This window comes from Cydia strobilella, chromosome 16, assembly GCF_947568885.1.
Source record: "Cydia strobilella chromosome 16, ilCydStro3.1, whole genome shotgun sequence".
Taxonomy (NCBI): Eukaryota; Metazoa; Arthropoda; class Insecta; order Lepidoptera; family Tortricidae; genus Cydia; species Cydia strobilella.
In genome coordinates this window covers 15,806,579-15,831,647 of record NC_086056.1, presented here as the reverse complement: position 1 = coordinate 15,831,647, position 25,069 = coordinate 15,806,579, and the positions used below count along the sequence as shown (strand labels likewise).

General features: G+C 39.5%; 1 protein-coding gene across 1 annotated transcript in view; it reads left to right on the top strand.

Annotated features, from left to right (window-relative positions):
- The window catches only part of LOC134748157 (5'-3' exoribonuclease 2 homolog), a 31,454-nt gene that overhangs the window by 1,205 nt on the left and 5,180 nt on the right, over positions 1–25,069 (top strand). The window contains exons 3-15 of the mRNA XM_063682866.1: positions 9–238; positions 956–1,062; positions 1,739–1,897; positions 2,329–2,636; positions 3,487–3,684; positions 4,783–4,878; positions 6,137–6,297; positions 6,910–7,078; positions 7,664–7,753; positions 8,449–8,605; positions 9,113–9,308; positions 10,471–10,667; positions 11,467–11,592. Coding sequence (XP_063538936.1) covers positions 9–238; positions 956–1,062; positions 1,739–1,897; positions 2,329–2,636; positions 3,487–3,684; positions 4,783–4,878; positions 6,137–6,297; positions 6,910–7,078; positions 7,664–7,753; positions 8,449–8,605; positions 9,113–9,308; positions 10,471–10,667; positions 11,467–11,592 — 2,194 coding nt within the window. The remainder of the gene's footprint in view (positions 1–8; positions 239–955; positions 1,063–1,738; positions 1,898–2,328; positions 2,637–3,486; positions 3,685–4,782; positions 4,879–6,136; positions 6,298–6,909; positions 7,079–7,663; positions 7,754–8,448; positions 8,606–9,112; positions 9,309–10,470; positions 10,668–11,466; positions 11,593–25,069) is intronic.

Here is a 25,069-nt window from a genome sequence, read left to right as displayed (position 1 = left end):
TTTTCTAGGCCCCAAGAGCTAAAATGAACCAGCAGCGCTCCCGTCGCTTCCGCGCCTCCAAGGAGACCCAGGAGAAGATTGAGGAAGTGGCCCGCATCCGCTCTGAGCTGCTTACCAAGGGCGCTTACCTGCCCCCTGAGAGGCCTAAGGAAGCACACTTTGATTCCAACTGTATCACACCGGGGACACCCTTCATGGACCGACTCAGCAAATGCTTACATTATTACATTCATGACAGGTAACAGGAGCTTTTGGTTTATTTGGAATGACATTTAATAATAATAGGCATAAGGAATGTGGGTTTGTGGAGTATGTGCCGACAACTTCCGATCACCCAAGAAGTAGCGCTGCGGAAATGGAGATGGATTGGACGGTTGCTCAAGACAGAAAGGCATGGAAGGATCTGGAAGCCCTATGCACCTCCGGGGTGCCCTAGGGCAAACAACAACAACAACATATTTAATACTAGGTTCTGCCTTTGACTTGGTCACATAGATGTTGCTAAACTTGTAACGCCATTAAATTGGGTTAAATTTCCAAAAATCTAGACTGCTGTCCTTCTATTTAAGCGCATTTTTAGGGTTCCGTAACCAAAGGGTAAAAACGGGCTATTACTAAGACTCCTCTGTCCATCTGTTCGTCTGTCTGTCTGTCCGTCTGTCTGTCACCAGGCTGTATCTCATGAACCCTGATAGCTAGACAGTTGAGATTTTCACAGATGATGTATTTCTGTTGCTGTTATAACAACAAATACTAAAAACATGTTTATGGGGCTCCCATACAACAAACGTGATCTGGCAATGTGATGTGGCAATCTGAAAATGGCTCATATTTAGATATCTTGAATGATTTAATGCCCGAAAAGGGTAAAACTGTTTATACTCATAAAAAAAAATTACCTAGTACCTACACAGTTTACACAATAAATAATTCTGATTCTGATTCTGATTTTCAGATTAAATAATGACCCTGGCTGGAAGGGCATTAAAGTAGTTCTCTCAGATGCCAATGTCCCAGGAGAGGGAGAACACAAGATTATGGACTATATTCGCAGACAGAGAGGTACCCAAACTCTGCTGTTTAACCCTCTAGACCCACTTGCCCCATTCCACTAACCCGGGTTAACCCGTTAATCCTGTAGTTACCATGGTTACCAGTACAATGCGTTAGTGGAATGTTACAAGTGGGCCTTATTCATTTAGCCAAAGAGGATATAATTGTTAAATAACAAACGAAACCGTCAACGCCCTCTATACGAAGAGTAGGCCAAAGGTAGTGCCGCCATCTGATCGAGAATCAAATTTTCGTGATTTTCGAGGCACGTTTTTTCCTTAGACTGTATCCATCTATTACGGAGTTATATAGCTATCTTTGGGCAAAGATTAATTGATCGTGTAAGACTATACCTACCTACTTCGTACAATTCGGCAAATTCGTACTTCAAATCAAGAAAATTTGATTCTCGAACAGATGGCGCCACCACGTTTTACCACCTTTTGCCTATTCTCGACTAGATGGCGTTGACGAATTCGTTTGTTGTTTAACAATTTTATCGAATATCAATCGAACATGGGTCATAGTCATATAAAAATAATAAATGCAAATAAAAAAAACATTTATCCATTTAAAAGAAATGGTATTTTTATACATCTTAATTTTTAGTTTTAATCGTGTGTCGATAATTCTTTGCATTTGTTATTTTAGTGATATATTTTTTAATGCTGCATACACTTCACAGCGCAACCCGACCACGATCCCAACACGCAGCACGTTCTATGCGGCGCCGACGCTGATCTCATCATGTTGGGGCTGGCCACGCACGAGCCTAATTTCACCATCATCCGTGAAGAGTTCAAGCCCAACAAGCCACGGCCTTGCGATATATGTGGCCAGCTGGGTCAGTACTTCTTCCTTTATTGTCTTCTTCCTTGTTCAATGCATGTCAATATATGTGCCATTTTCAACCAAAAGGGTACTTATTGTCCGTTGTCAATAAGGCGCTATTTCCATATAGCTTCAATTCGAAATCAACCTTATCGACAAGCGAAAATTGGTTGAAAACGTCACATGTGGTGACTGCAACGCATTTCAATAGCGTCTTTCTGGTAAATGTCACTTGATTAAAATAATCTACATTTTATAAACCACTTCCGAAAAGCAGGGATCCAAATCTGACATACTTACTTTTCAAATGTGTAATAATTCCTGAAAATTGTGCTAGTTATATATGTCAATATTTAATGTCCTGACCAGATGCAGATGCAAACATAATAACACCCCCAAAATATTTTCTGTGGATAGAAATAAATGAACTCATTTTCTCCTCAGGTCACGAAATGAAAGAGTGCACAGGCAGCACCCCTGAAGCAGCCCTCGTCCGCTCCGACCCCGCCTTCGGCAACCAAGACAGCTTCATCTTCGTCCGCCTCTCCGTCCTCCGAGAATACCTGGAGAAAGAACTACAGATGCCCAACCTACCGTTCCCTTATGATTTCGAGAGAGCACTCGATGATTGGGTATTCATGTGCTTCTTCGTTGGAAATGACTTTTTGCCGCATCTACCGAGCTTGGAGATCAGGGAGGGGGCGGTTGACAGATTGGTTAATCTGTATAAAAAGTGCGTTTTTAAGACTAGGGTGAGTACCTATTGTAGTTTTTTTATTGCCCGTTTCTAACAGACCCTTGACTGACTAGTGATCGACCTTATTTCGGTGAAATAAAGTTTACGAACGGGCAGTATCATTTCACCTCACCATTTTCTAGATATCATAATCTAATGGCTGACCAGACCCTAAGTACTCTAGAGACCGAAATACTACCCTTGTACGTGTCTGAGTGACTACCGCCCGTAAACCCACCGGAGCGGCAGCTGACATTCACCAGTCATAATAACAATTCTCTTTCGTATACGACATCTATTTTCAGCTTATAATATTTTTCCCTGACCACTACGAGTTATCGCCCGTAAAGGACTTGGCTATAATTATGTTAAGAGAAAACTCCTAACTCTTTCTTGTGCAACACACACTCGTGTCATTTTTAACTACTCGGCGGTGTCAGACAGTAGAAGTTGACTGATCACTGGCACTTTTTATATCCACAACTGATATTGTTTAAATCACAAATACAGCTTTCCGAGTCCGGTCCGGACACATCCCTACAAACAAGTTTCTGTGTATGATGGGTGTTAAATCGTCACCACTGTGTGTAAACTGTCAGAAGACTGATGACTTGTCTCAAGTGTTGTTGGAATGCGTCCGGAATTCGGACTTGAGAAAAAGAATTTTTGGTAGTCTGGGCTCCATGCACAATGGACAGATCAATTGTTGGTTGGCAGAGCCTATATCAGACAAAGCAATCAGTGTTTACCACTTTATTGACCTCTCCCTTGAGTAGGGAACTATGTAAGCACCCATAAGGCTGACTTGTTCACCTAGAGTGTCCAAAGCCTCAATAAAAACCAGATTTAAAAAAAATCTTTCCCAGGGTTGGATCACAGACTCCGGCGACGTGAACCTGGACCGCGTGCAGCTCATCATGGACGAGCTCGGTCAAGTGGAGGACGAGATCTTCCGCCGCCGGCACGCCAACGAGCTCAACTTCAAAGCGAGGGAAAAGGCCAAAAAGAGGCAGCAACAGCGGCCTAACTTTAACATGCTTAACAATACACAGTTTGCTCCTATGGTAAGCTGACTTGTCCTGGTTTTCTCAAAAAATTCCAAGATTCTTGATTCTTCTTTGGCTGTCCAAGAAAAATAGCTTAGACTTGCTGCTTTTTCCAAGACTGCATCATAAATGAATCGTATATGGTTTGGTCAGAGACTGTCTCACTTCGAACATAGATAGAGACAACCAGTCTTTAATATTGTCTTCGGTTATCGCGATAGTTACTCATGAAATGAAACGGATTATATCCCGTATATTGAATTTATAATGCATCCCAACATTTCGAACCCTTTACAGTGTTCGTGGTCAACGGGTGACTGAGGAAAAACTACTACTACTAGTTTTTGGAGGGATGAGTACTGGAGTATAGCTTTTTTCTTCCTATTTACTGACAAATTGGGTTTGCCAGACTATAGTTGGAGGCTCTTGTTTCTTCATTCATTCTACTCAGAAAAAGTTGGTAATTTCCCTTTTAGGAAGGTCTTCTTGTAAATCGCTTTTTAGGGTTCCGTACCCAAAGGGTAAAAACAGGACCCTATTACTAAGACTCCGCTGTCTGTCTGTCTGACCGTCTGTCACCAGGCTGTATCTCATAAACCGTGATAGCTAGACGGTTGAAATTTTCGCAGATGATGTATTCTGTTGCAGCTATAACAACAAATACTAAAAATAGTAAAAAATAAATATTCCCTACTGTGCGGTTTAAGAGGAATTTCCTCCCGCGTACGCTTCGGCTGTGGAATGAGCTCCCTGTCGAAGTTTTCCCGAGGGGCTACAGTATGGGGTTCTTCAAAAAAGGAGTGTACAGGTTTTTAAAGGGTCGGCAGCGCGCGTGTAATATCTCGGGTGTTGCAGGCGTCCATAGGCTACGGTAACTGCTTACCATCAGGCGGGCCGTATGCTTGATTGCCACCGACGTGGTATAATTTTTTTTAAGTGGGGCTCCCATACAACAAACGTGATTTTTGCCGTTTTTTGCGTAATGGTACGGAACCCTTCGTGCGCGAGTTCGACTCACACTTGGCCTGTTTATATGTAAATTTGCCCCTTAATCTGGTCTGTTGTCAAAATGTGAGTACAAGTGGAGATGTTACTAACTGAAGGTATTTGTTGCAGGCCGTAGTGGGTTATGGAGCGGGCAAGGCGCCGGTGCACAACGCGCGCGAGGAGGCCGCCAACATGCGCCGCGCCGGCATGCAGGCCGAGGCGCAAGTGAGTACGGTCTCCAGGCATATCTGTTATTTAGGGCCAGTTGCACCAACCACTAAATTAACAGACTGATTAACGTCAAGCAGCAGAGAACTATGAAACTTTCCATACAATAAAAATTTGCAAACAGTAGAATGGTGACAGACGGTTTGGTGCAACCGGCCCTTAGTCTCAGTCAAAGGCCTGACACTCTTTGATAGAGAAAGATAGTCTTATTGCGATTCCTATGAGCGGAAAGAGAAAATAGTGCCATGCTTTGTCCTTATCACCGACCGGGTTTTTTTTCATGGTCGGGTTATGGCAGCATAGGTAGGAGGCGATGGCGAAATACCGAAATTTATAAGACTGAAAGAGAAAAAGGATTATGCTGCCATACATTAACCTGTCAATACATGAATATGTCTTTCTCTTACCCCTGATCGCTCGGTTTCATGTCTATAACTACTATACTATGTCTATGGTCTCAGTAGTTCGTTCAGGGCGTCAGGGCGTTCTTGGGACGACCGAATGGTAGTCGTCCGGTGGGTCGGCCCAGGTATCGTTGGGAGGACAGTGTGACGGCGGATCTGCTTCAGCTTCGCGTCAGTAATTGGCAGGAAGTTGATCGGGACAGGTGGCGCGCTATCGTTTCGGAGGCCAAGATTCTCTTTGGATCACTGAGCCAAAATAGTTAGTCTCAGTAGATAGTTATTTGGAAAATTTTCAGGTATATTCATAAGTACCTTATTTGAAACTTAGCCAACAGCTCTTAAACCGGTGAACCTGTTCATCCATTACGTTGCGTTGTTTTTTAACCCTTTTCCAGGCAAAATTAGATTTTTCGGCCACATATGCGCCAATAGAATTTCAACTTTATCATTCCGATTTAAGGTTCAAATTATATTCCACTTGTCTTCAAATTAATCATCAAACCTGGAATAATTGGAATATATTTGGATTTTTTGGCAAAACCTCGTGGATTAGTGCGGCCTGGAAAAGCAGGAAAAGGGTATTTTTAGGGTTCCTTACCCAAAGGGTAAAAACGGGACCCTATTACTAAGACTCCGCTGTCCGTCTGTCCCTCTGTCTGTATGTCACCAGGCTGTATCTCATGAACCGTGATAGCTAGACAGTTGAAATTTTTACAGATGACGTATTTCTGTTGCCGCTATAACAGCAAATACTAAAAGGTACGGAACTCTCGATGGGCGAGTCCGACTCGCACTTGGCCGGTTTTTTTTTAGCAAATATCTATTAATATGTCGAATGTTGCGTTTTGCAGCAAGAGGGTGAACAACGCGGTCGTAAGCGCACGGCCGAGGCCGCCGGGCTGGACGCGGAGGAGGAGGACGCTCACGACGAAGTTCGTCTCTGGGAGGACGGCTTCAAGGAGCGATACTACGAGAGCAAGTTCGAGGTGGCCAGCGATAACCTCGAGTTCAGGTCAGTGTGATATTGTTTAACACTAAGTTTATTATAACAGGAAACTATAAGTCTACATTATAAGAAATTCTAGCTGTCAGCTTATTTGTTTTATGCGTCGGATGTGGGATTGGGTCAATGTCCCATAATATTTATTTATTTATTATTATACTAGCTTTTGCCCGCGACTTCGTTTGCGTGGAATTATGAATTTGGGTACCTTAATTCTTAAACAAATCTGCTTTTTAATCCACCCTTTTTTCAACCCCAAATTGGTCCACACTAAACATTTTTACCCCATTTTTTACAACCTTAAGGGATGATTTCGGGGATTAAAGTTATTCTATATCATTTCCCACAGCTCAAACTATCCCCATACCAAGTTTCATCTAAATCGGTTCAGCGGTTATTGATTCCCCATACAAATTTCCACCCCCTTGAGGGGTGAGTTCTTGGATAAAAAGTATCCTATGTCCTTCCCCGGGACTCAAACTGTCTGTATACCAAATTTCAACTAAATCGGTTCAGCGGTTTAAGCGTGAAGAGGTAACACACAGACAGACAGACTTTCGCATTTATAAGATTAGTATGGATATCTGCCATGGCTACTTTTTCTAATAATGCTCTAATCAGGTACCGCGTGGCGCTGCAGTACGTCCGCGGGCTGTGCTGGGTGCTCCGCTACTACTACCAGGGCTGCGCGTCGTGGAAGTGGTACTTCCCCTACCACTACGCGCCCTTCGCCTCGGACTTCGTCAACGTGTCCGGCCTCTCCACCAAGTTCGAGAAGGGCACGCTACCTGTAAGCGACTTTATTTCTTAAACAATAAGGTCGCTTTTAATAAACTTTCTTAACATGTCTTCTTAATAAACGAGAACGCCGCACAGCCTGTACGGGGCGCGTTCTATTAAAGTTCTGTTCATCCTTTCGGTGACGCCGTTTCGCTCTGGCTCCATGTTTCAGGGCTCATAAGATGAAAGTGACTCTATTACTATAGCAATAACGAAGCTGATTTTTAATTAAAAGCGCCTCAAAACTCATGCAACACCTAAATGATCCTCCTAGTTCAGGTTTTATTTTAAAAAGAAGCAGTTGTAGCTTCTTCACCAACTATAGAAATGACAACCGGTAAACGATTATTGGTAGCAACTGGGTTAATTTCCGATTGACAGCTGCATTTGTATGTAATGTACGCCATCAGTAAAGTTACTCCTATTTATACACTACTGAAGTTTATTTATTTAAACTTATTGCACATAGAATTATAAATAAAAATGGAGGACTTAATGCCTAAGGCATTCTTTACCAGTCAACCACTGGGCCAAAAGGAGACGGTTGTGGGGTTGGTTGGGTTGGTTGTGGAGTTTAGCATTATCTTTGTTACAGTTCCGCCCGCTCGAGCAGCTGATGGGCGTGTTCCCGGCCGCCAGCTCCCAGCACGTGCCGAAGCCCTGGGCTACGCTTATGAGCGATCCGGTAACCTATACCTATAGTCTGGATAGTAAACGTGGCAGTAGAAAAGACTCAGAAAACCTTCATTTATTACAAGCTTTTATTATTCGACTTCAAAAAGGAGGAGGTGCTCTATGGGAGGATCTAAGTATTTTTTTTTTATGTGACGTCGTGAAGTGAACGTTTAGCACAATCTATTTCAGTTGTCAAATTTCCATATCTTTACGCGTCTTAAAATTTCTTTGTCTGTTTTATTCTTGGGATACCAGACTTTGTTGTTCTTACATTTTTACCAAAGAGTATATAATATTATAGATCGGTACTGTCCTAGTAAATTTTGTAAACACAGTAAATTCACTGCCATCTGTCGACACACTTTAAAACTAAAAATTAAGATTTATAAAAATACGATAAAATGTATTTAAATATGGATAAATGATTTTTTTATTTGTATTAATTATTTTTATTATTGTGACCCATTTTCTTTCACTGATATGCGTTAAAATTGTTTAATAACGAACGAAACCGTCAACGCCCTCTATACGAGTGTAGGCCAAAGGTAGTAGCGACATCTGATCGAGAATCAAATTTTCGTGATTATCGAGGCACGTTTTTTCCTTAGACTGTATCCATCTATTACGGAGTTATATCTATCTTTGATTTTTACTAAATTTTATTCATTCTTGAAAGCAAAAATCTAACATTATTTTTGTATTTAGTTCTCGCCGATTATCGACTTCTACCCGACGGACTTCAAGATCGACCTGAACGGCAAGAAGTTCGCGTGGCAAGGCGTGGCCTTACTACCGTTCGTGGACGAAACGAGGCTCTTTAAAGCCTTGGAGCCTTACTACAAGCAGCTCACACAGACAGAAAGTAAGTATAATTTAACTATTATTAATCTAGAAATATTTTAAATTAAAACTGTCGAAAAGGAGATGGCGGGACGACTTGGACGCATTTTATCCGGACTGTCGGGAAACTACAAACGACAGGGTTGAGTGGAGGAAACGAGGGGAGGCCTTTGCCCAGCAGTGGGAGTGGGACACTAAATTAGCCTTATAATAAAAAACCGGCCAAGTGCGAGTCGGGCTCGCGCACAAAGGGTTCCGTACCATTACGCAAAAAAACGGCAAAAAAGTCACGTTTGTAATATTTATTTTATTTTGTTTTTAATATTTGTTCTTATAGCGGCAACAGAAATACATCATCTGTGAAAATTTCAACTGTCTAGCTATCACGGTTTATGAGATACAGCCTGGTGACAGACGGACAGACAGACAGTGAAGTCTTTACAGGGTACGGAACCCTAAAAAACGAACTATAGTAACTTATATAACTTATTTACACACACTTAGTTACTACATAACTTTTTTTTCTCAGTAAAACGCAACATCCGCGGCCATGACCGCCTCTACGTGTCCACCGGCAACAAGAGCTATGACTACCTCCTCGGCCTCTTCAAGGCGGCCGGGAAAGATCTACGCCACCTCATAGACAAGGAGCAGAGATACCCGTACCGGTGCGAGGGAGTGAGAGGGGACGTGATGCTCAGTGCCGACTGCGTTTGCATTGGCGGGTGAGTTGGTTTAATTGGTTAAAAAGTTCGTCCGCTCGACACTAGATGGCGTTGTTATTAAAGTTAGTAAGAGCAATAGTTATATCTATCTTTGGTGTTAGGGTGGTATTTCACTTGTTCAATTTCTTGGTCCAATGTGCATTGCGTCTTACTCTCTCATTAAGCAAAATGTGAGACGCCAATACACATTAGGCATAGGCGGCCGGCAAAGACCTACGCCACCTCATAGACTAGGAGCAAAGATATCCGAAGCGGTGCGAGGGAGTGAGAGGGGACGTGATGCTCAGTGGCCGACTGCGTTGGCATTGGCGGGCGAGTTGGATACTTTCATGTTTCTAGTTAGCAGTTCGCTTATCTGATACTAGATGTCGTTATTTTAATATATCCAATATAAGAAGTTCGTCTGCCAGTCGCTAGGTGGCGCTGTACTTAGAGAAGTTGCAATTGGGGTCTTATGGTTAGTAATGTCGCTATTCGACGCTAGGTGGCGCTCTTTCTTCAATCTGCTAAAAATGGCACGCGGTGATTAGTCAATACAAAGATAGATATAACTCCGTAATATAGATGGATACAGTCTAAGGAAAAAACGTGCCTCGAAAATCAAGAAAATTTGATTCTCGCTCAGAGGGCGCTACTAGCTTTGGCCTACTGTCGTATAGATGGCGTTGATGGTTTCGTTTGTTATTTTACAATTTTAACGCATATCAGTGAAAGAACATGGGTCAAAATCATAAAAATAATTAATGCAAATAAAAAAAATCATTTATCCATATTTAAATACATTTTATCGTATTTTTATAAATCTTAATTTTTAGTTTAAAAGTGTGTCGATAGATGGCAGTGAATTTACTGTGGTTACAAAATCTACTATGACAGTACCGCTCTATCTTATTTTATCCTCTTTGGTCAATATCATGCGTAATTAAAGACATCGTTATTCATAAACGCTTGTCAAGTCTAACAAGTCCTTGATGATAGTTTGTCCTTATCTGTCATTTTGACATTTATTTTTGTTAGAAAGGGACACAATTTAACATAGGTATGTTGAATTTTATAAACAAGAGGGTTAATGATTAATCGTAAAAAGCTGCAATCATTTTCGTGGTCATTTTTCGCATAAATATGTTTTATGTTGATTATATATTTTTTTCCCTTTCTCTAGCCAACTGGCGTCACCCGTCATCGGCCTGCAGCCAGTGCTCGGCAACCATGCCGTCTGTGTCCGCTTCCAAGACCCTCAGTTCCCCGAGGACTTCATCTTCCCTGCGAGGAGACTCCAGGGCGCCATAGAACCTGGACGGGTGCTGAAGCCAGGGGACCTGTCCCAGCAGGAGAACAGGAATTGGAGGCCACAGATAGGTTAGTAGATCTTTCATTTTTCTTTGAACATATTCTGAGCTAAGACTTCGGGGTGCCATATTAGGACCTGGACGGGTGCTGAAGCCAGGGTATCTGTCCCACCAGGAGAACAGGAATTGGAGGTCTCAGATAGGTTAGCTAATCCAACACCCTCGGTTCCCCGATCATCTTCCCAGCGAAGAGACTCCGGGGCGCCATAGAACCTGGACGGGTGCTGAAGCGGGACCTATCCCACCAGGAGAACAGGAATTGGAGGCCACAGATAGGTTAGTAGATCTTTCAAGACTTTCTTTGAACATATTCTGAGCTAAGACTTCAGGGTGCCATAGAACCTGGACGGGTGCTGAATCCAGGGGATCTGTCCCACCAGGAGAACAGGAATTGGAGGCCACAGATAGGTTAGCTTATCCAAGACCCTCAGTTCTTTGCTCTCAGTTCCCCAATCATCTTCCCAGCGAGGAGACTCCAGGGCGCCAGAGAACCTGGTCGGGGTCGGGTGCTTAAGCCATGAGGCCTGTCACACCGGGAGAACAGGAACTGGAGGCCTCATATAGGTACCTAATAATCATGCTTATCCAAGCTCAGTTGACTAAAGACTTCAGGATGATAGCTGTCAAAATTTGAAGTACGAATTTGCCGAATTGTACGAATTAGGTAGGTATAGTCTTACACGATCATTTGCCAAACTCTGTCCACAAGCGACACAACGTAATAGTTTCAACTTGTCGCGAGAGATGGCGCTGTTATCAAACTTATTACATTAAGTAAAAACCGTATTAAAAGATTGTAATTTGTACAGGAATGGTGCGCTCGAACACGGTGGCTAGTCTCGAGGCCGCCGGCCGACGCATGCTCGGCCACCACCTGCCGCGGGACCGGGACCGCTCCTACGGCAATGTGCCGCCTCCACAACACCAGCAGCACAGTAAGTATATCACTGGTATACAGGAATGGTGCGAATACGGTGGCCACCATCTGCCGCGGGACCGGGACCGCCACCACAACACCAGCAGCACAGTAAGTACATCACTAGCTTACACACAGGAATGGTGCGGACACGGTGGCTATCGGAAGCGATTCATCTTTCGCTGCTAATAGGGTTGTTTCCACATGTTGAATTTTATAACTAAATCTAGTTAAATATATAGAAAAAGAGCATTTTATTACAATAAATTGGACACTTAAAAATATATGGGAATAATAAATAAAAACAAGACGTCAGTTTAAAAAAAAAATCTCCTAATAGGAAAAGAATAATGGTACCATTCGATTCCTTAAATTTTATTAAAAAAATATATTGTATAGCAAAAATATACATAAACGCAATATTTCACCGACAAAATCGCAATTTCCTTGTTTTCCACGGCTTCTAAGCAATAGCGACGTTACATGCTGACGTCACGATGTAATGCCAATTTGTTAGAAGCGTTTCGTCAGTAAAGTGCGGGCGCCAGACTTTGACCATCATTTATGACTTTTGTATTGCTTTAAGACAATGGATCCCATACAGACATTTGATCCTCAAAACAAACCTGATCGACTGATACCATTATTGAAGCGTTTTCGAATGGTTTATTAGAATGATACAGATGAACCGAATTATTCGGCCGAATATTCGAATTCAGCATACTCCATATTCGACCCATCTCTAATTAAGAGTAAGTAGTAAGTTTTTGGCAAACATTTCACTTTTGGTACAAGCTTTTGCTGCTGCGGACTGAACTTTTCTTTCAACAGGCAAATAATACTCATCGAGACAATGCTAAAAACCCCAAACACAATTAGGTTGCGTTGTTTTATCCCAGAGTTCCAATGGCCACCTCCTGTCTCCAGCATCAGATCAGCTCCATGTCATCATAATATTGCATTGTCATCCGATTTACATACGTGTGCAAAATTTCAGCTTCATCGGGACACGGGAAGGGGGTCAAATTTAACTTGCAAAATTTGACCCGTACATGCATAGGTACATTGCAAGTTAAATAAAAGCATGTAACAAGTAACTGTCAAAAAAATTTTTTTGTGACACACTTTTATTGCTGACTGTACTTCTTCTCGTTTGCATATCTATCGAGTACTTCTTGAGACCTTTATAATGAGCCTAAACTTGATGTGTTTGCGTTTTTCCATCGAGGAGTTCCTTTGGCTGCCTACCGGCTGCATCATCAGAACACCTCCATGTTAGCATATTATTGCATTGTCACCGGAATTACGACAGTGCTCCAAATTTCAACTGAATCAGATACCGGGAAGTGGTTTCAATTTTAGTTACAAGATTTGAAGCACTATATATATATATATATATATACGCAGTGAAGCTAAATAAAAGTGTGTAAAAATCATCGGCTCCGTTATTTGACACATTGACATTCAAGTGACGTAGCTAGCGAGCCACAAGAATAAGAAGAAGAGGGGTCCGGTGCGTTTATTGCCGCTTTGTTTCGCTTTAATTAGACCCAAGTGCCGTTATTAGGGTACCGACAGCTTTTAGCAACCGTCGCGTTAGGGTTCTTTACAAATAACCTCAGCCTTCTTATTATTTTCTTAGTTTGGTCAGCGATTTTGACCTGGAACAAATCTTTATAATGTGACTTGATTATTTTAACGGATACGGTGTTTATTTTGATCGATTCGATTACTTTGTGTCATTCTTATAATCACATATGTATTAGGTTTCAAATTCAAATTTATTTATTACACAACATATGATTGCAGTACAATAGTAGATTGTGTCACAAGGGAGCAAAATGACATATTTACGGCGAGGGCGTACAATTGAATCCTAAACTAAGTGAAGGATTCTATAATAGAATCCCGAGAGTAGCGAGGGATTCTAAAGTAGAATCCTGAGCATATTGAGGGATTCAAGTGTGGTACACCCAAGATGGAAATTATTTTGCTACCATGTGACACATATTACTTTTCACATCACCTATGAGGTAATTATAATGTTTAAAAATATTATTTAAGCTAAAAATATAATGCGCAAAAAAATGTAAAAATAGTGTCCTAGAACAGAAAAGTGTTACTTTGATCCCTCCTAGCAGGGAAGAAAAGTGCCACTTTGATCCCTCCTAGCAGGGAAGAAAAAGCCCTTTTTCGAATTGGTGCTGTGAAAATGACATAATCTATATAGTTATTGTGATCGTCATAAATAAATAAAATTAATAACGAGATAATTCGGATAAATTTATTGTAATAATTATTACATGGTATAATTATCACGCGAATATGGGCTTTTTCACTTAAAAGCGTGCCATTTACTTTTTTTCGAAAATCCATCAACTTTTGGGTTATTTCTACTTAGAATCACGAGGACTATCGATATAAAAATGAAGAAAAAAAATGTCCCAAAAAAAATGTTAGTTTGGTAACGCATTTCACATACATTTTGTAACGCCAGTTGCGGAAAGAGAGACCTAAGCCCTCCTACGTGTACACGTTCAACGCAGCTGGCCAACTTTATTGTCACGCGTGCAATAGAGTATTCAAGAGCAAGTTCGGCCTGCCCAGCCACATTAGGGCTCACGCTAGACAACGTCCATAATGTTTATTTAGATTCGTCGTCATCGAAAACGATCAGGAGGAGGACTATCCTTCTAAGTCCCAGCTTTTTTTAAACGTCATAGTCCTAGAAGCCTCTTGTTCATTTTTTTGCACATAATAAATATTTGCTGTCAGTACTGAACAGACTATTTACAACTCTATGGACTTTCAGAATACTCCGCTCGAGCATTCAAATTTGAAAGCGGGGGGCATCTAAACATTTTGTACCGAAATATGTAATCGGTGTTTATTACTATAGTAATTTACTTAATGCTGGGACTGAAGGGTGACTTTTATTATGTACAAACTTTGGTACCGCAGAACTTAGGAGGCTATATATATGTATGGACGTTACAAAACTGACTCCCAAAATTTTTATGAAAAACTGGGGACATTTTTTTCTTTGTCTCATTCTCGTACTCGTGATTCTGAGTCTAAATAACCCAAAGTTGATGGTTTTCGTAAAAAAGTGGTGGTGGTTTTTTTTCTTTAAACCCGCATATAGAATTATAGAGCATTTTTCTATTTGCCAGCGTAGCCTACGAATGCTCTTCTTTGTGAAAATAGCTAATGCTATAATTGCTCGGCTTTCGGCTAAGATAAATCAAAAGAATAGAGTCGTCGGCTGAGAATACGTTTGTGCCATATCCATTTTTGAGCAGAATCGTTTTTAATGATTCCTAAAATGGCAAAAACTATACTATAATTGACACTAATCGGTTTAAAAAAAAGGTGGTGCCATATCCGCATTTTATACTATAGGATAATTTACACTGTTAACAGAAATTTATCAAACAAATTGTGACATTTACAAAACTTTGTGTCATGTCATACATTGTACGTTTAACATTTACTCATCAAAAACGGATATGGCAATAATAAAAAAGCTTTTTATTTAATGATTACCACTATATTCAAAATATTTGTATGGTACTATAAATAGTAAACTTGTATGCCTAAATCCATACTAATATTATAAATGCGAAAGTCTGTCTGTCTGTCTGTGTGTTACCTCTTCACGTTTAAACCGCTGAACCGATTTAGTTGAAATTTAGCATAAAGATAGTTTTTATCCCGAAAATCATCCCTCAAAAAGGGTGAAAAGCGGGATGGAATTGAGATAATTAATGACTTGCCTGATAAATTGTGAACATTCTCAAATTGAATGATTGCCATGAGACTTTATCCAGGCGCTATACTTACTTTAGCTGCTGTTACTAAGTCCACGCAGACGAAGTAGCGGGCAAGAGCTAGTGATAAATAAGTTGAATATTTCCTAAATATAAAACTTTTCGAAAAATATTTTTTTTTGTTTTTCGCTCTCTGGGAAACAAATGTAAGTGGCGTATGACACAAACGTACCTATTCTCACCCGACGGAGTTTCAAGCGGCAGTGTGATCCAATACGGTACGATGATGATTGATAAAAATTACCCTATGTACTTCCTCGAGTCTCAAACTATCTCCGTATCAAATGAAGAGGTAACAGACAGACAGAGTAACTTCGCATTTATAAGATTAGTAGGGATTGGTGCTTTTGTAAAAATTACCGTAAAGACAGTATTCCGGGAGACCTACGTTATTGACTAAGTATTTTCGGGATCCGGTGAGGTTTGTTTTATGGCAAAAAAATTACGCGTTTCTGAGAAAAACCAAATGATGACTAACGAAAATGCGAACAAGCAATACATTATGACTTTAAGGGAAACAATAGAGACCCATGTACACCGTATCGCTACAACCGTGTAGGGTATTCATCCTCACACCCTAGCACCTAAATGGTCGCGTACTGTGCGGTTTAAGAGGAATTTCCTCCCGCGGACGCTTCGGCTGTGGAATGAGCTCCCTGCCGAGGTTTTCCCGAGGGGCTACAGTATGGGGTTCTTCAAAACAGTTGTACAGGTTTTTAAAGGGTCGGCAACGCGCGTGTAATATTTCTGGTGTTGCAGGCGTCCATAGGCTACGGTAACTGCTTACCACCAGGCGGGCCGTATGCTTGATTGCCACCGACGTGGTATAAAAAAAAACCGTAGCTTAGCAGTGAATGAGCCTTTGTATCGCCACCCCCAATAGATAGCGCATTTGACTCACGAATGACTCCGGGCGATGCGGTGGTGGTGTTCCGAGTTCCGAGTGCCCTCAACATTACTGCGAGATTAATTGCAACTGTTTTTTATTGCCCAAGCGCGGTTACATTTGATTAACAGAATGTGATTTAAAAACTGTAATAGATGTCATATATTAAAGAAAAAGTGACGAAGCCCTCCAGTGGTGAAGGCCGGAGAATGTGATTTATATTGTACAAGCTTTTATTATTTACAATACTTGGTAGAGTCGGAGCACGCCAAGTTTTCATGCCAAGTCCTACGTCAAGTATAATCAGTGCAAAACTGCAAACCAAGTGTGTAGTTAGTCTTTTCGGTTTATAGGATTTGAAACAGTTTCCGATATCTGATTGAGCTAGTAGAATGTAGCATACCTTTTCAACTTGGATGACAATCCAATGTTAAGTTAGTAGTAGTAGTAGTAGTAGTAAACTCTTTATTGTACAAATATACACATTAAAAATTACATGGTACAAATAATAAGAGAGAGAGAGAGAGTTAGGTATCATCAGGCTGGCGAGAAAGCTAATCTGCTGCCCCTCTCCCAACCACACAGCTCATTCTTAATTTTTGGGGCCCTCTAATTCTATTGAGGTCCCTGTGTTGGGGCCCCGACATAGTGTGGGTGTAGCTTTACCTATAACCAACGCAGACTCATTTAATTGATTACAATATAATGTAGGTATGCTCTGTATCAAAGAAAACTACAGTTTGATAATTATCATCATCATAACAGCCTTTTATCGCCCACTGCTGGGCATACCTAGGCCTCTCTTCAAGTACGCCAGTTATCCCGGTCCTGAGCCAATGTCATCTAGAAGTGAAATTTGATAATGGTTCGATTAAACTTGAAGTATGTAGGTAATAACAATTTAACACTAGCTATTTTAATACTTACTTATTTTGGTAAGGCTACGTACGTACATCAAGAAAACTACGGAAACGGAAATGTTCATAACCGTGCTCTATAGAATTTCCCATCAACAACAATGAACTTCCGCTCAAATCTTCACCCCGATTGAACCCTCTTAGGGGAAAAAATGTAAAATATATGTATTCTAGTAGATACCTACTCTCGTAACTTTCAACAAAGAGGATATAATAAGATAGAGCGGTACTGTCATAGTAAATTTTGTAACCACTGTAAATTCACTGCCATCTACCGACATACTTTAAAACTAAAAATGAAGATATATAAAAATACGTTAAAATGTATTTAAATATAGATAAATGATTTTTTTATTTGCATTAACTATTTTTATATGATTTTGACCCATGTTCTTTCACTGATATGCGTTAAAATTATAAATAACAAACAAAACTGTCAACGCCCTCTATACGAGAGTAGGCCAAAGCTAGTGGCGCCATCTGATCGAGAATCAAATTTTCGTGATTTTCGAGGCACGTTTTTTCCTTAGACTGTATCCATCTATTACGGAGTTATATCTATCTTAGCTTTCAAGAATTATTTGTGGAAAATAAATGCTTTTAGACTCAATTGAGATTATCCACGCTAGTTTTTTAAAAAGGATTTAGATAATAACATCCGCACGAACCTATAATTATTGCATCATCCTTTATCGAACACTTTCCGCAATTCTTAATTCCTGAAGCATTAGTTACAATTACAATACCAACAAAGCTTTAAACACCGGCATTATACGACGGTCTGAGCCATCGAGCCAGCTTAAGAAAACAAAATCATAGCCAATAACCGTCTAAAAGGAATCCATTATTCCAAATTCGAAATTCAAATTGGCCTATCGTCCCGCGAGGCATTCGCGGGCAACAGCGCGCGAACGCAAACAGGAAGCGAGGGCATTGTCCAACCCAGTGTCGCCAACTACGAAAATAATAATTATCGAGGGTTGCCAACAATAGCGCTCTTTTTTTCTCTAAATAACGGGTCGATCGGCTCAAGTGCTTCCTATTATGCCCGGGATTACTGCTACAATGTTTTTTATCGATCTTTTTGTAACCAGGTGGCTTCCGAGGTGTTTTAATGCGTATCTCATCCGATTTTCGTTTTAATCCGATAAAGATACGATGATCTGAAAGCTTCTGAGATCTTGTGTAAATAAAAAGAGCTTTTTGCGTATTTTATCGCTTTTAAAAAGGAGTAGATACTTCGCGCACCGTTTTTAATAACAGGCATATTTAAGGATTTTGCGAACTAAATCGTTTTTATTAATAACATAATAGGTTACATTCTAGTGTTTATTCCAATTCTAGGTATTACAATATCGGTTCAGGTATACACCTATTGAATGCATAAGTTACAACCACTAAAATTGCAAGAAAAACATCACGTTTTTGTCCGTTTTTAGGGTTCCCTACCCAAAGGGTAAAAACGGGACCCTATTACTAAGACTCGGTTGTCTGTCTGTCTGTGCGCCTGAAATTTTTACAGATGATGTATTTCTGTTGCCGCTATAACAACAAATACTAAAAACAGAATAAAATAAACATTTAAGTGGGGCTCCCATACAACAAACGTGATTTTTTTGCCGTTTTTGAACGTAATGGTACGGAACCCTTCGTGCGCGAGTCCGACTCGCACTTGGCCGGTTTTTAGGGTTCCGTACCCAAAGGGTAAAAACGGGACCCTCTTTACTAAGACTCCGCTGTCCGTCTGTCTGTCACCAGGCTGTATCTCAGGAACCGTGATAGCTAAACAGTTGAAATCACAAATGATCTATTTCTGTTGCCGCTATAACAACAAATACTAAAAAGTACGGAACCCTCGGTGGGCGAGTCCGACTCGCACTTGGCCGGTTTTTTAATTTTTTAATTATGCGTTCACGCACCCGACATTTCACTCGTGTCAAATTGCAAAAACCATAGCGATAACATTTCCTTTCAATTTATAATAAATCTGACTTCCAATTAATTCGTATTTAGCGTTTGCATTCAAATCAATCAAAAATAAATCAACCTTCGTCCTGCCATCAACATAACCCTTATGTACTAATGTTTTTAGAGTGATTTTGCATTGTGTGGGTGTTAGTTTCGGGTGGCGCCGCTAGGGGGCGGCACGTGGCCCAATTACCCGCCCCAAACTGCAGGGTTTTAATAATTGAATACGCTTATTTGATTTTGCAACTGACGTGCGTATAAATAAATGTCAAATGAATTAGTCCTGACTTCGGCTGGGAGTGTGGGAGTAAAACCCTTTGGTTCGGAAATACCAAAAATACAAAGTTACCTTTATTGATTGACTCCTTTTAGTATTTAAATCTTTCAAATTGATGTTACGTGCAGATAATTTTGAGCACGTTACGTGACTTTCCCTTTTGATACCGATTGTACAAAATCATAAATTTTCTATAAAAAAACCAGGTAAGTGCGAGTCGGACTCGCGTTCCAAGGGTTCCGTACATTACACAATTTAAACAATGTATTATTCATGTGAAACGTGAGTGAAATTTTTTTTAAAAACCCGTAGGGGTCGGATCAAAAACTAAAAACCTATTTTGATCTATTTTGTGTATTTTTTGCAAAATTTTTGACCTAGTAGTTTCGGAAATAAAGGTGGGGGGGGGGGGGGGGGGAATGGTCATTTTTCTTAAATAACTTCTAAATTGTTTATCCTAAAATTAAAAAAATATATATTTTTGAGATTCTCACAATGAACTCTTTCATTTCATATGTAACACGATATAGTTTGAAAAACTTCATTTTCTAATTTTCTCATTTACCCCCCAAAAATGGCCCCCGTGTTTAAAATTCATTTGTTTACGTTACATGTCCGTCTTTGGGTCACAAACTTACATAAATATACCAAATTTCAACTTAATTGGTCCTGTAGTTTCAGAGAAAATAGGCTGTGACGGACGGACAGACAGACAGACAGACGCACGAGTGATCCTATAAGGGTTCCGTTTTTTCCTTTTGAGGTACGGAACCCTAAAAAGGTATTCTAAAATTATTAGAGTTCCACTTTTTTCTTTTCGGGTACTTATTGAAAAAATGTTTCATGAAATTATGCAGACAGATTCGTTTCTTTTTCAATTTTCAATTGTTTAGTGACGTCAAAGATGATATAAGACACCTTCACAATCTCAAACTTACCCTATTCTGGGATAACAAAATCATCCTAAATCCCTAGAACATAAAGTCCACTTTTCAACACAATATCAAGGTAGACAAGAAAGCAATAGAATCGTGTACGCATAGTGAAACATCAAAGCAAAGATATTGGAATATCGCTATTGTTTATCAATAAAAGATCGTGAGCACTGGTACAAGTGGTACAGCTTATTGCTCCATCGAGGTTGATCTGGTTCCGATATAGTATTATTCTGCCCCACCACGTCTATTATTTATTTTAAACTTTATTGCACATAAAAGAAGTACAACAGGCGGACTTAATGCCTATAGGCATAATCTACCAGTCAACTACACACCAGGGGCACGTTTCTCAAAAGCTTGTAACTTGTAACACAAACGGATGTCACTTTTTGACAGCTTTTGATAGAAAGGGACTTCCACTTGTATTACAAGTTACAAGCTTTTGAGAAACGGGCCCCAGCCGGTAAAGGCTCTCTTGATTGTTAAAAAACTGACGAGAAAGTTGCATTTTATCCACATTTGAGGCAAAGTAATCAAATGCAAATTTTGAGATTTCTTATGAAATAAAACTATGACAACGGATTATTTCGCGTATATTGAATTTATAGTACATCCCGACGTTTCGAACCCTTTACAGCGTTCGTGGTCAACGGGTGACTGAGGAAAAATTACAAAGTGCAAAAATACCCACATACTAAAAATAATGAACCATCAACTATAAACTTTAAGGCTGGTTGTACATGCAAAATCGGTTCATAAGGCTAGTTACACTACAATTATTTTCAAGTACAGATATATACGCGATAAAAAATTGATTTCTTATGTTTGCTGGTAGAATTGGCTTTTAATTGTTTTTGTTAATATGTAGCTACTGGTGAGATCCTATAATTGGCTTTTTGTATCATATTTATAAAACCTATAGACATGTTAACAGCTGTTGGATCTCCGAATAATAATAAATAAATAAATAAATGATGATTTAGAATGATAAATATTTAATAATATTCATTTCGAATTGATTTTGTTTGATATTTTACGAGCACAGTTAGTATTTTCCTTGCGTTGGTATGGTGAAAAAATTTGTGTTTCACTCGGGGTAAAATTTGTTTAACCCTCGTGCCTTGAAACCCTCGCAACGCTCAGGATTTCGCTTTTCTAACCATTTTGGAATCTCACTTGCGCAGGTATCAATATTAACATTATTAACACGAGAGGTTAAACAACAACTGCCCCCTTGTAAAACAAGATTACCATCACACTATATTTGCAAATAAAACATTTTGAATTTGAATTTTTGGGACGAAGCATGTTGCTGATTTGCTTTTGTAGCCACCTGACGAAGCCTGCGTTGCGGATTTTTTCATCATCATCATCATAATTTAAGAGCATGGCTCTTGTCGGTGGAGTATGCGCCAGTTTTCTCGGTCCTCGGCCAGGTTCTTTAGGTCCCTGTAAGACACGACATTTGCTTTCGCTTTCAGTTGTTGTGTGTAGCTTGCTCGTGGTTTTCCGCGGCCTCTTCTCGCTTCTATCTTGCCTTCTAATATAGTGTTAAAGAAAGTGTCGTGTCTTATCAAGTGACCTATCATTCTGCCTCGTCTATTTACATGATTTTTACATGCGGATTTTTTACATGTAACTATATTATTTTTTTTAGATTTTCTCAAATTCTGTATTATTAAAACTTCAATATATTAATTAAGATTAAAAAAAAATTGAATTAGAATTTGAACAAATAACTATGATTTTGGAGCGGTCGCGGTCTCAATGTTGAAATTCCCTTTTTCCCTTGGTCCCTAAAACCTGACTTTCCCGACTAACCTCGGCGCCGGCCCTTGAGCACGCGTCGGCAGCTCTAATTATTACTGGAGATCGTCCGTCCGAGGACAACCCAGTCGAAACCAGTAGTTTTTCTATTCTATCTAGTTACCGTCTTGTAAATATTTCGTATCTAGCAAAGTTAGATATAACTCCGTAATAGATGGATACAGCCTAAGAAAAAAAAATTGCCTCGAAAATCACAAAAATTTGATTCTCGATCAGATGGCGCCACTAGTTTTGGCCTACTCTCGTATAGAGGGCGTTGACTGTTTCGTTTGTTATTTATAATTTTAACGCATATCAGTGAAAGAACATGGGCCAAAATCATATAAAAATAATTAATGCAAATAAAATAATCATTAATCCATATTTAAATACATTTTAACGTATTTTTATAAATCTTCATTTTTAGTTTTAAAGTATGTCAATAGATGGCAGTGAATTTACAGTGGTTACAAAATTTACTATGACAGTACCGCTCTATCTTATTATATCCTCATTGGTATCTAGTGTGTTAAAGATGGACCAAGCTAAGTTGGCAGCGATTTTGATAGGGCTATGAAACTATGACGTTTAAATAACACTTGTGCAGTCTGGGCAGACTGCACAAGTGTTATTTAAACGTCATAGTTTCATAGAAATTTCACGTTTAATATATAAAAAGAAAACATGGTTCTTTTTCCACTAAAACATAAGAAAGCGGTTTAAAAAAAAAAAAATAATAAAAATCATTTATTTCAGGTCTTACAAACCCATATTTTAACACATTTCAAAAATTACAAAAAGAAAAATAAAAAATATAAAATAACATTAATAAAAAATTCAAAATTCAAAATTAAAATTATACAATATTAACCCTGTTTAACTATAAAGGCCGGTTTAACTATAGGCCCGTATTTTGTCACAACTATTAAGCGAGAAGTAAGTAAACTTCGTAATAATTTCAGTGAAAACTACTAAACGGATTTTTATGCAGTTTTTATTTATGAATAGAGTAATCCTTGAGGCGTATACTTTGTTAAGATTTTGTGTAGTTTGGTTGAAATATGACGATATTTGCGAATGAAGTCAGTTTTTTTTTGTATATTTGCAAAGCATACGCATACAGTATTAATAATTATCAAATTAAATACGTTAGTTATATTAAGCATTGCATACAGATTACTATGGTCCCTTACAACATACAATTTAAATTAATATCTATCTCAGGAGTAATCGTAAATTAAAGTTCCATTTCGAGACATATAACTTGTATGAAATGTTAAAGACGCTAACTTCCGGTAGTGCCTATTTTTACCACCTTGTGCGCTGCGATCGCTTTACTTACCCCCACCATGCACTACGCACGGTGCCAATATCAGTTTATTTAGTTAAATACACTACTTTTCTACGTTCTTTCACTGTGGCTCGGGTCTGCCTCAAGGACAGACTGGCGCTAAAGTTAAGTCTTCCATGACACATATTTACATATACGACCTTTCAAAACTCAAGACGTAGGATAGATAACATGGGACAAGTATTCTTGCTTATTCAAAAAATTCTTACACTATGCAAGATATATTTTTACTCGAAATATCCTGTTTTATTTTTTAATCAGATTGATAAAAAATGTTTCACTGATGCCACTGACGGTGATGATAATTATTCTTACGAGTAGGTATATAGATTATCTTAAGAATAATTACTAACATCGTTATCGCGGACGCAACAACGATTTGACATCAAACCTTTGTAACTCGAAAAAGACAATAAGACACAAAATGTACGTGTTTGTATATACCTCTCTAATACGAATTTTTCATACGTTTTACCTCTGTAACTTGAAACCTCTTTAAGACGAACAAAAACCTAAAGAACTTATGTCGGTGCACTCTATAGCGTGTCTTATAACTTTATAAGACGAAACCTCGTTAACACTACGATTTTGGCGTTTCCCTTGAGATTCGTGCTATCGAGGTTCCACTGTAATATGTATAACAAATAATTTCAACTCAAATTGACTGCCGATTGTCCATTATGTCACCAAAATGCTACATCCTTCATGATCCTTCTTAGGCCAAGTTTAAAACACTTTTCACACCACAAGCTGATAAAAACCGTCGCATTTTGGCGCGACTGCGCGCGCCCTGAAAGCCACCCATTAGATGCCTATTATGTCTGCCGCCTGCCGCGTTTTTATTTTTTCTACTTTTCCACTACATATGTGATGAGCTTTGGGCTTTGAGCAAAGAATCCACTCCACTCTCTATGTGTGCGAATTGCGACAAGTGTGGAGTTCGCCACGGATTTGGCTTATTCTTTATAAAAAATACGGTGAATTGTAAAACAATTTCATGTGAAATCCTTTTTGAATAGGAGCTAGTGATCGTCAAAGGATGCTATTGCTGGGTCTATGCAGGCAATCACTTTTGACCTGCATAGACCCAGCAATAGCATCCTTATTTAATAATATTTTTTATTCATATTGAAAATATATTTAAAAGATTTCAGGTTAAATTTTCCAGTGAGTTCCATTCAGTCAATGTGTATTTGAATTTGTATTTGGGATATATCTTTATTGCAGAAAAAAAACATCTTTAGGTCCACCCCACACGCTAGTTTTTTTAATGTCGGCGCCTAGTCAGCGTTATGGGAAATCGCTACGCAGTTGCGGCAACGTTGCGTCGAGCAGCAACCATAGAGTTGACTAGACGCTGATGCTATAGTGTGGGGTGGCCTTAAGGGCAGAGAGATTGTATACTTATTCCACAGGGCGCCGCTGCCACAAATGCTGCTAATAGCAGTACTCATTATACACTCGACCGCCATTGTGGTGGCACGTCGTGACTACCTACTGACAAAACCGACCCAACCCGACCC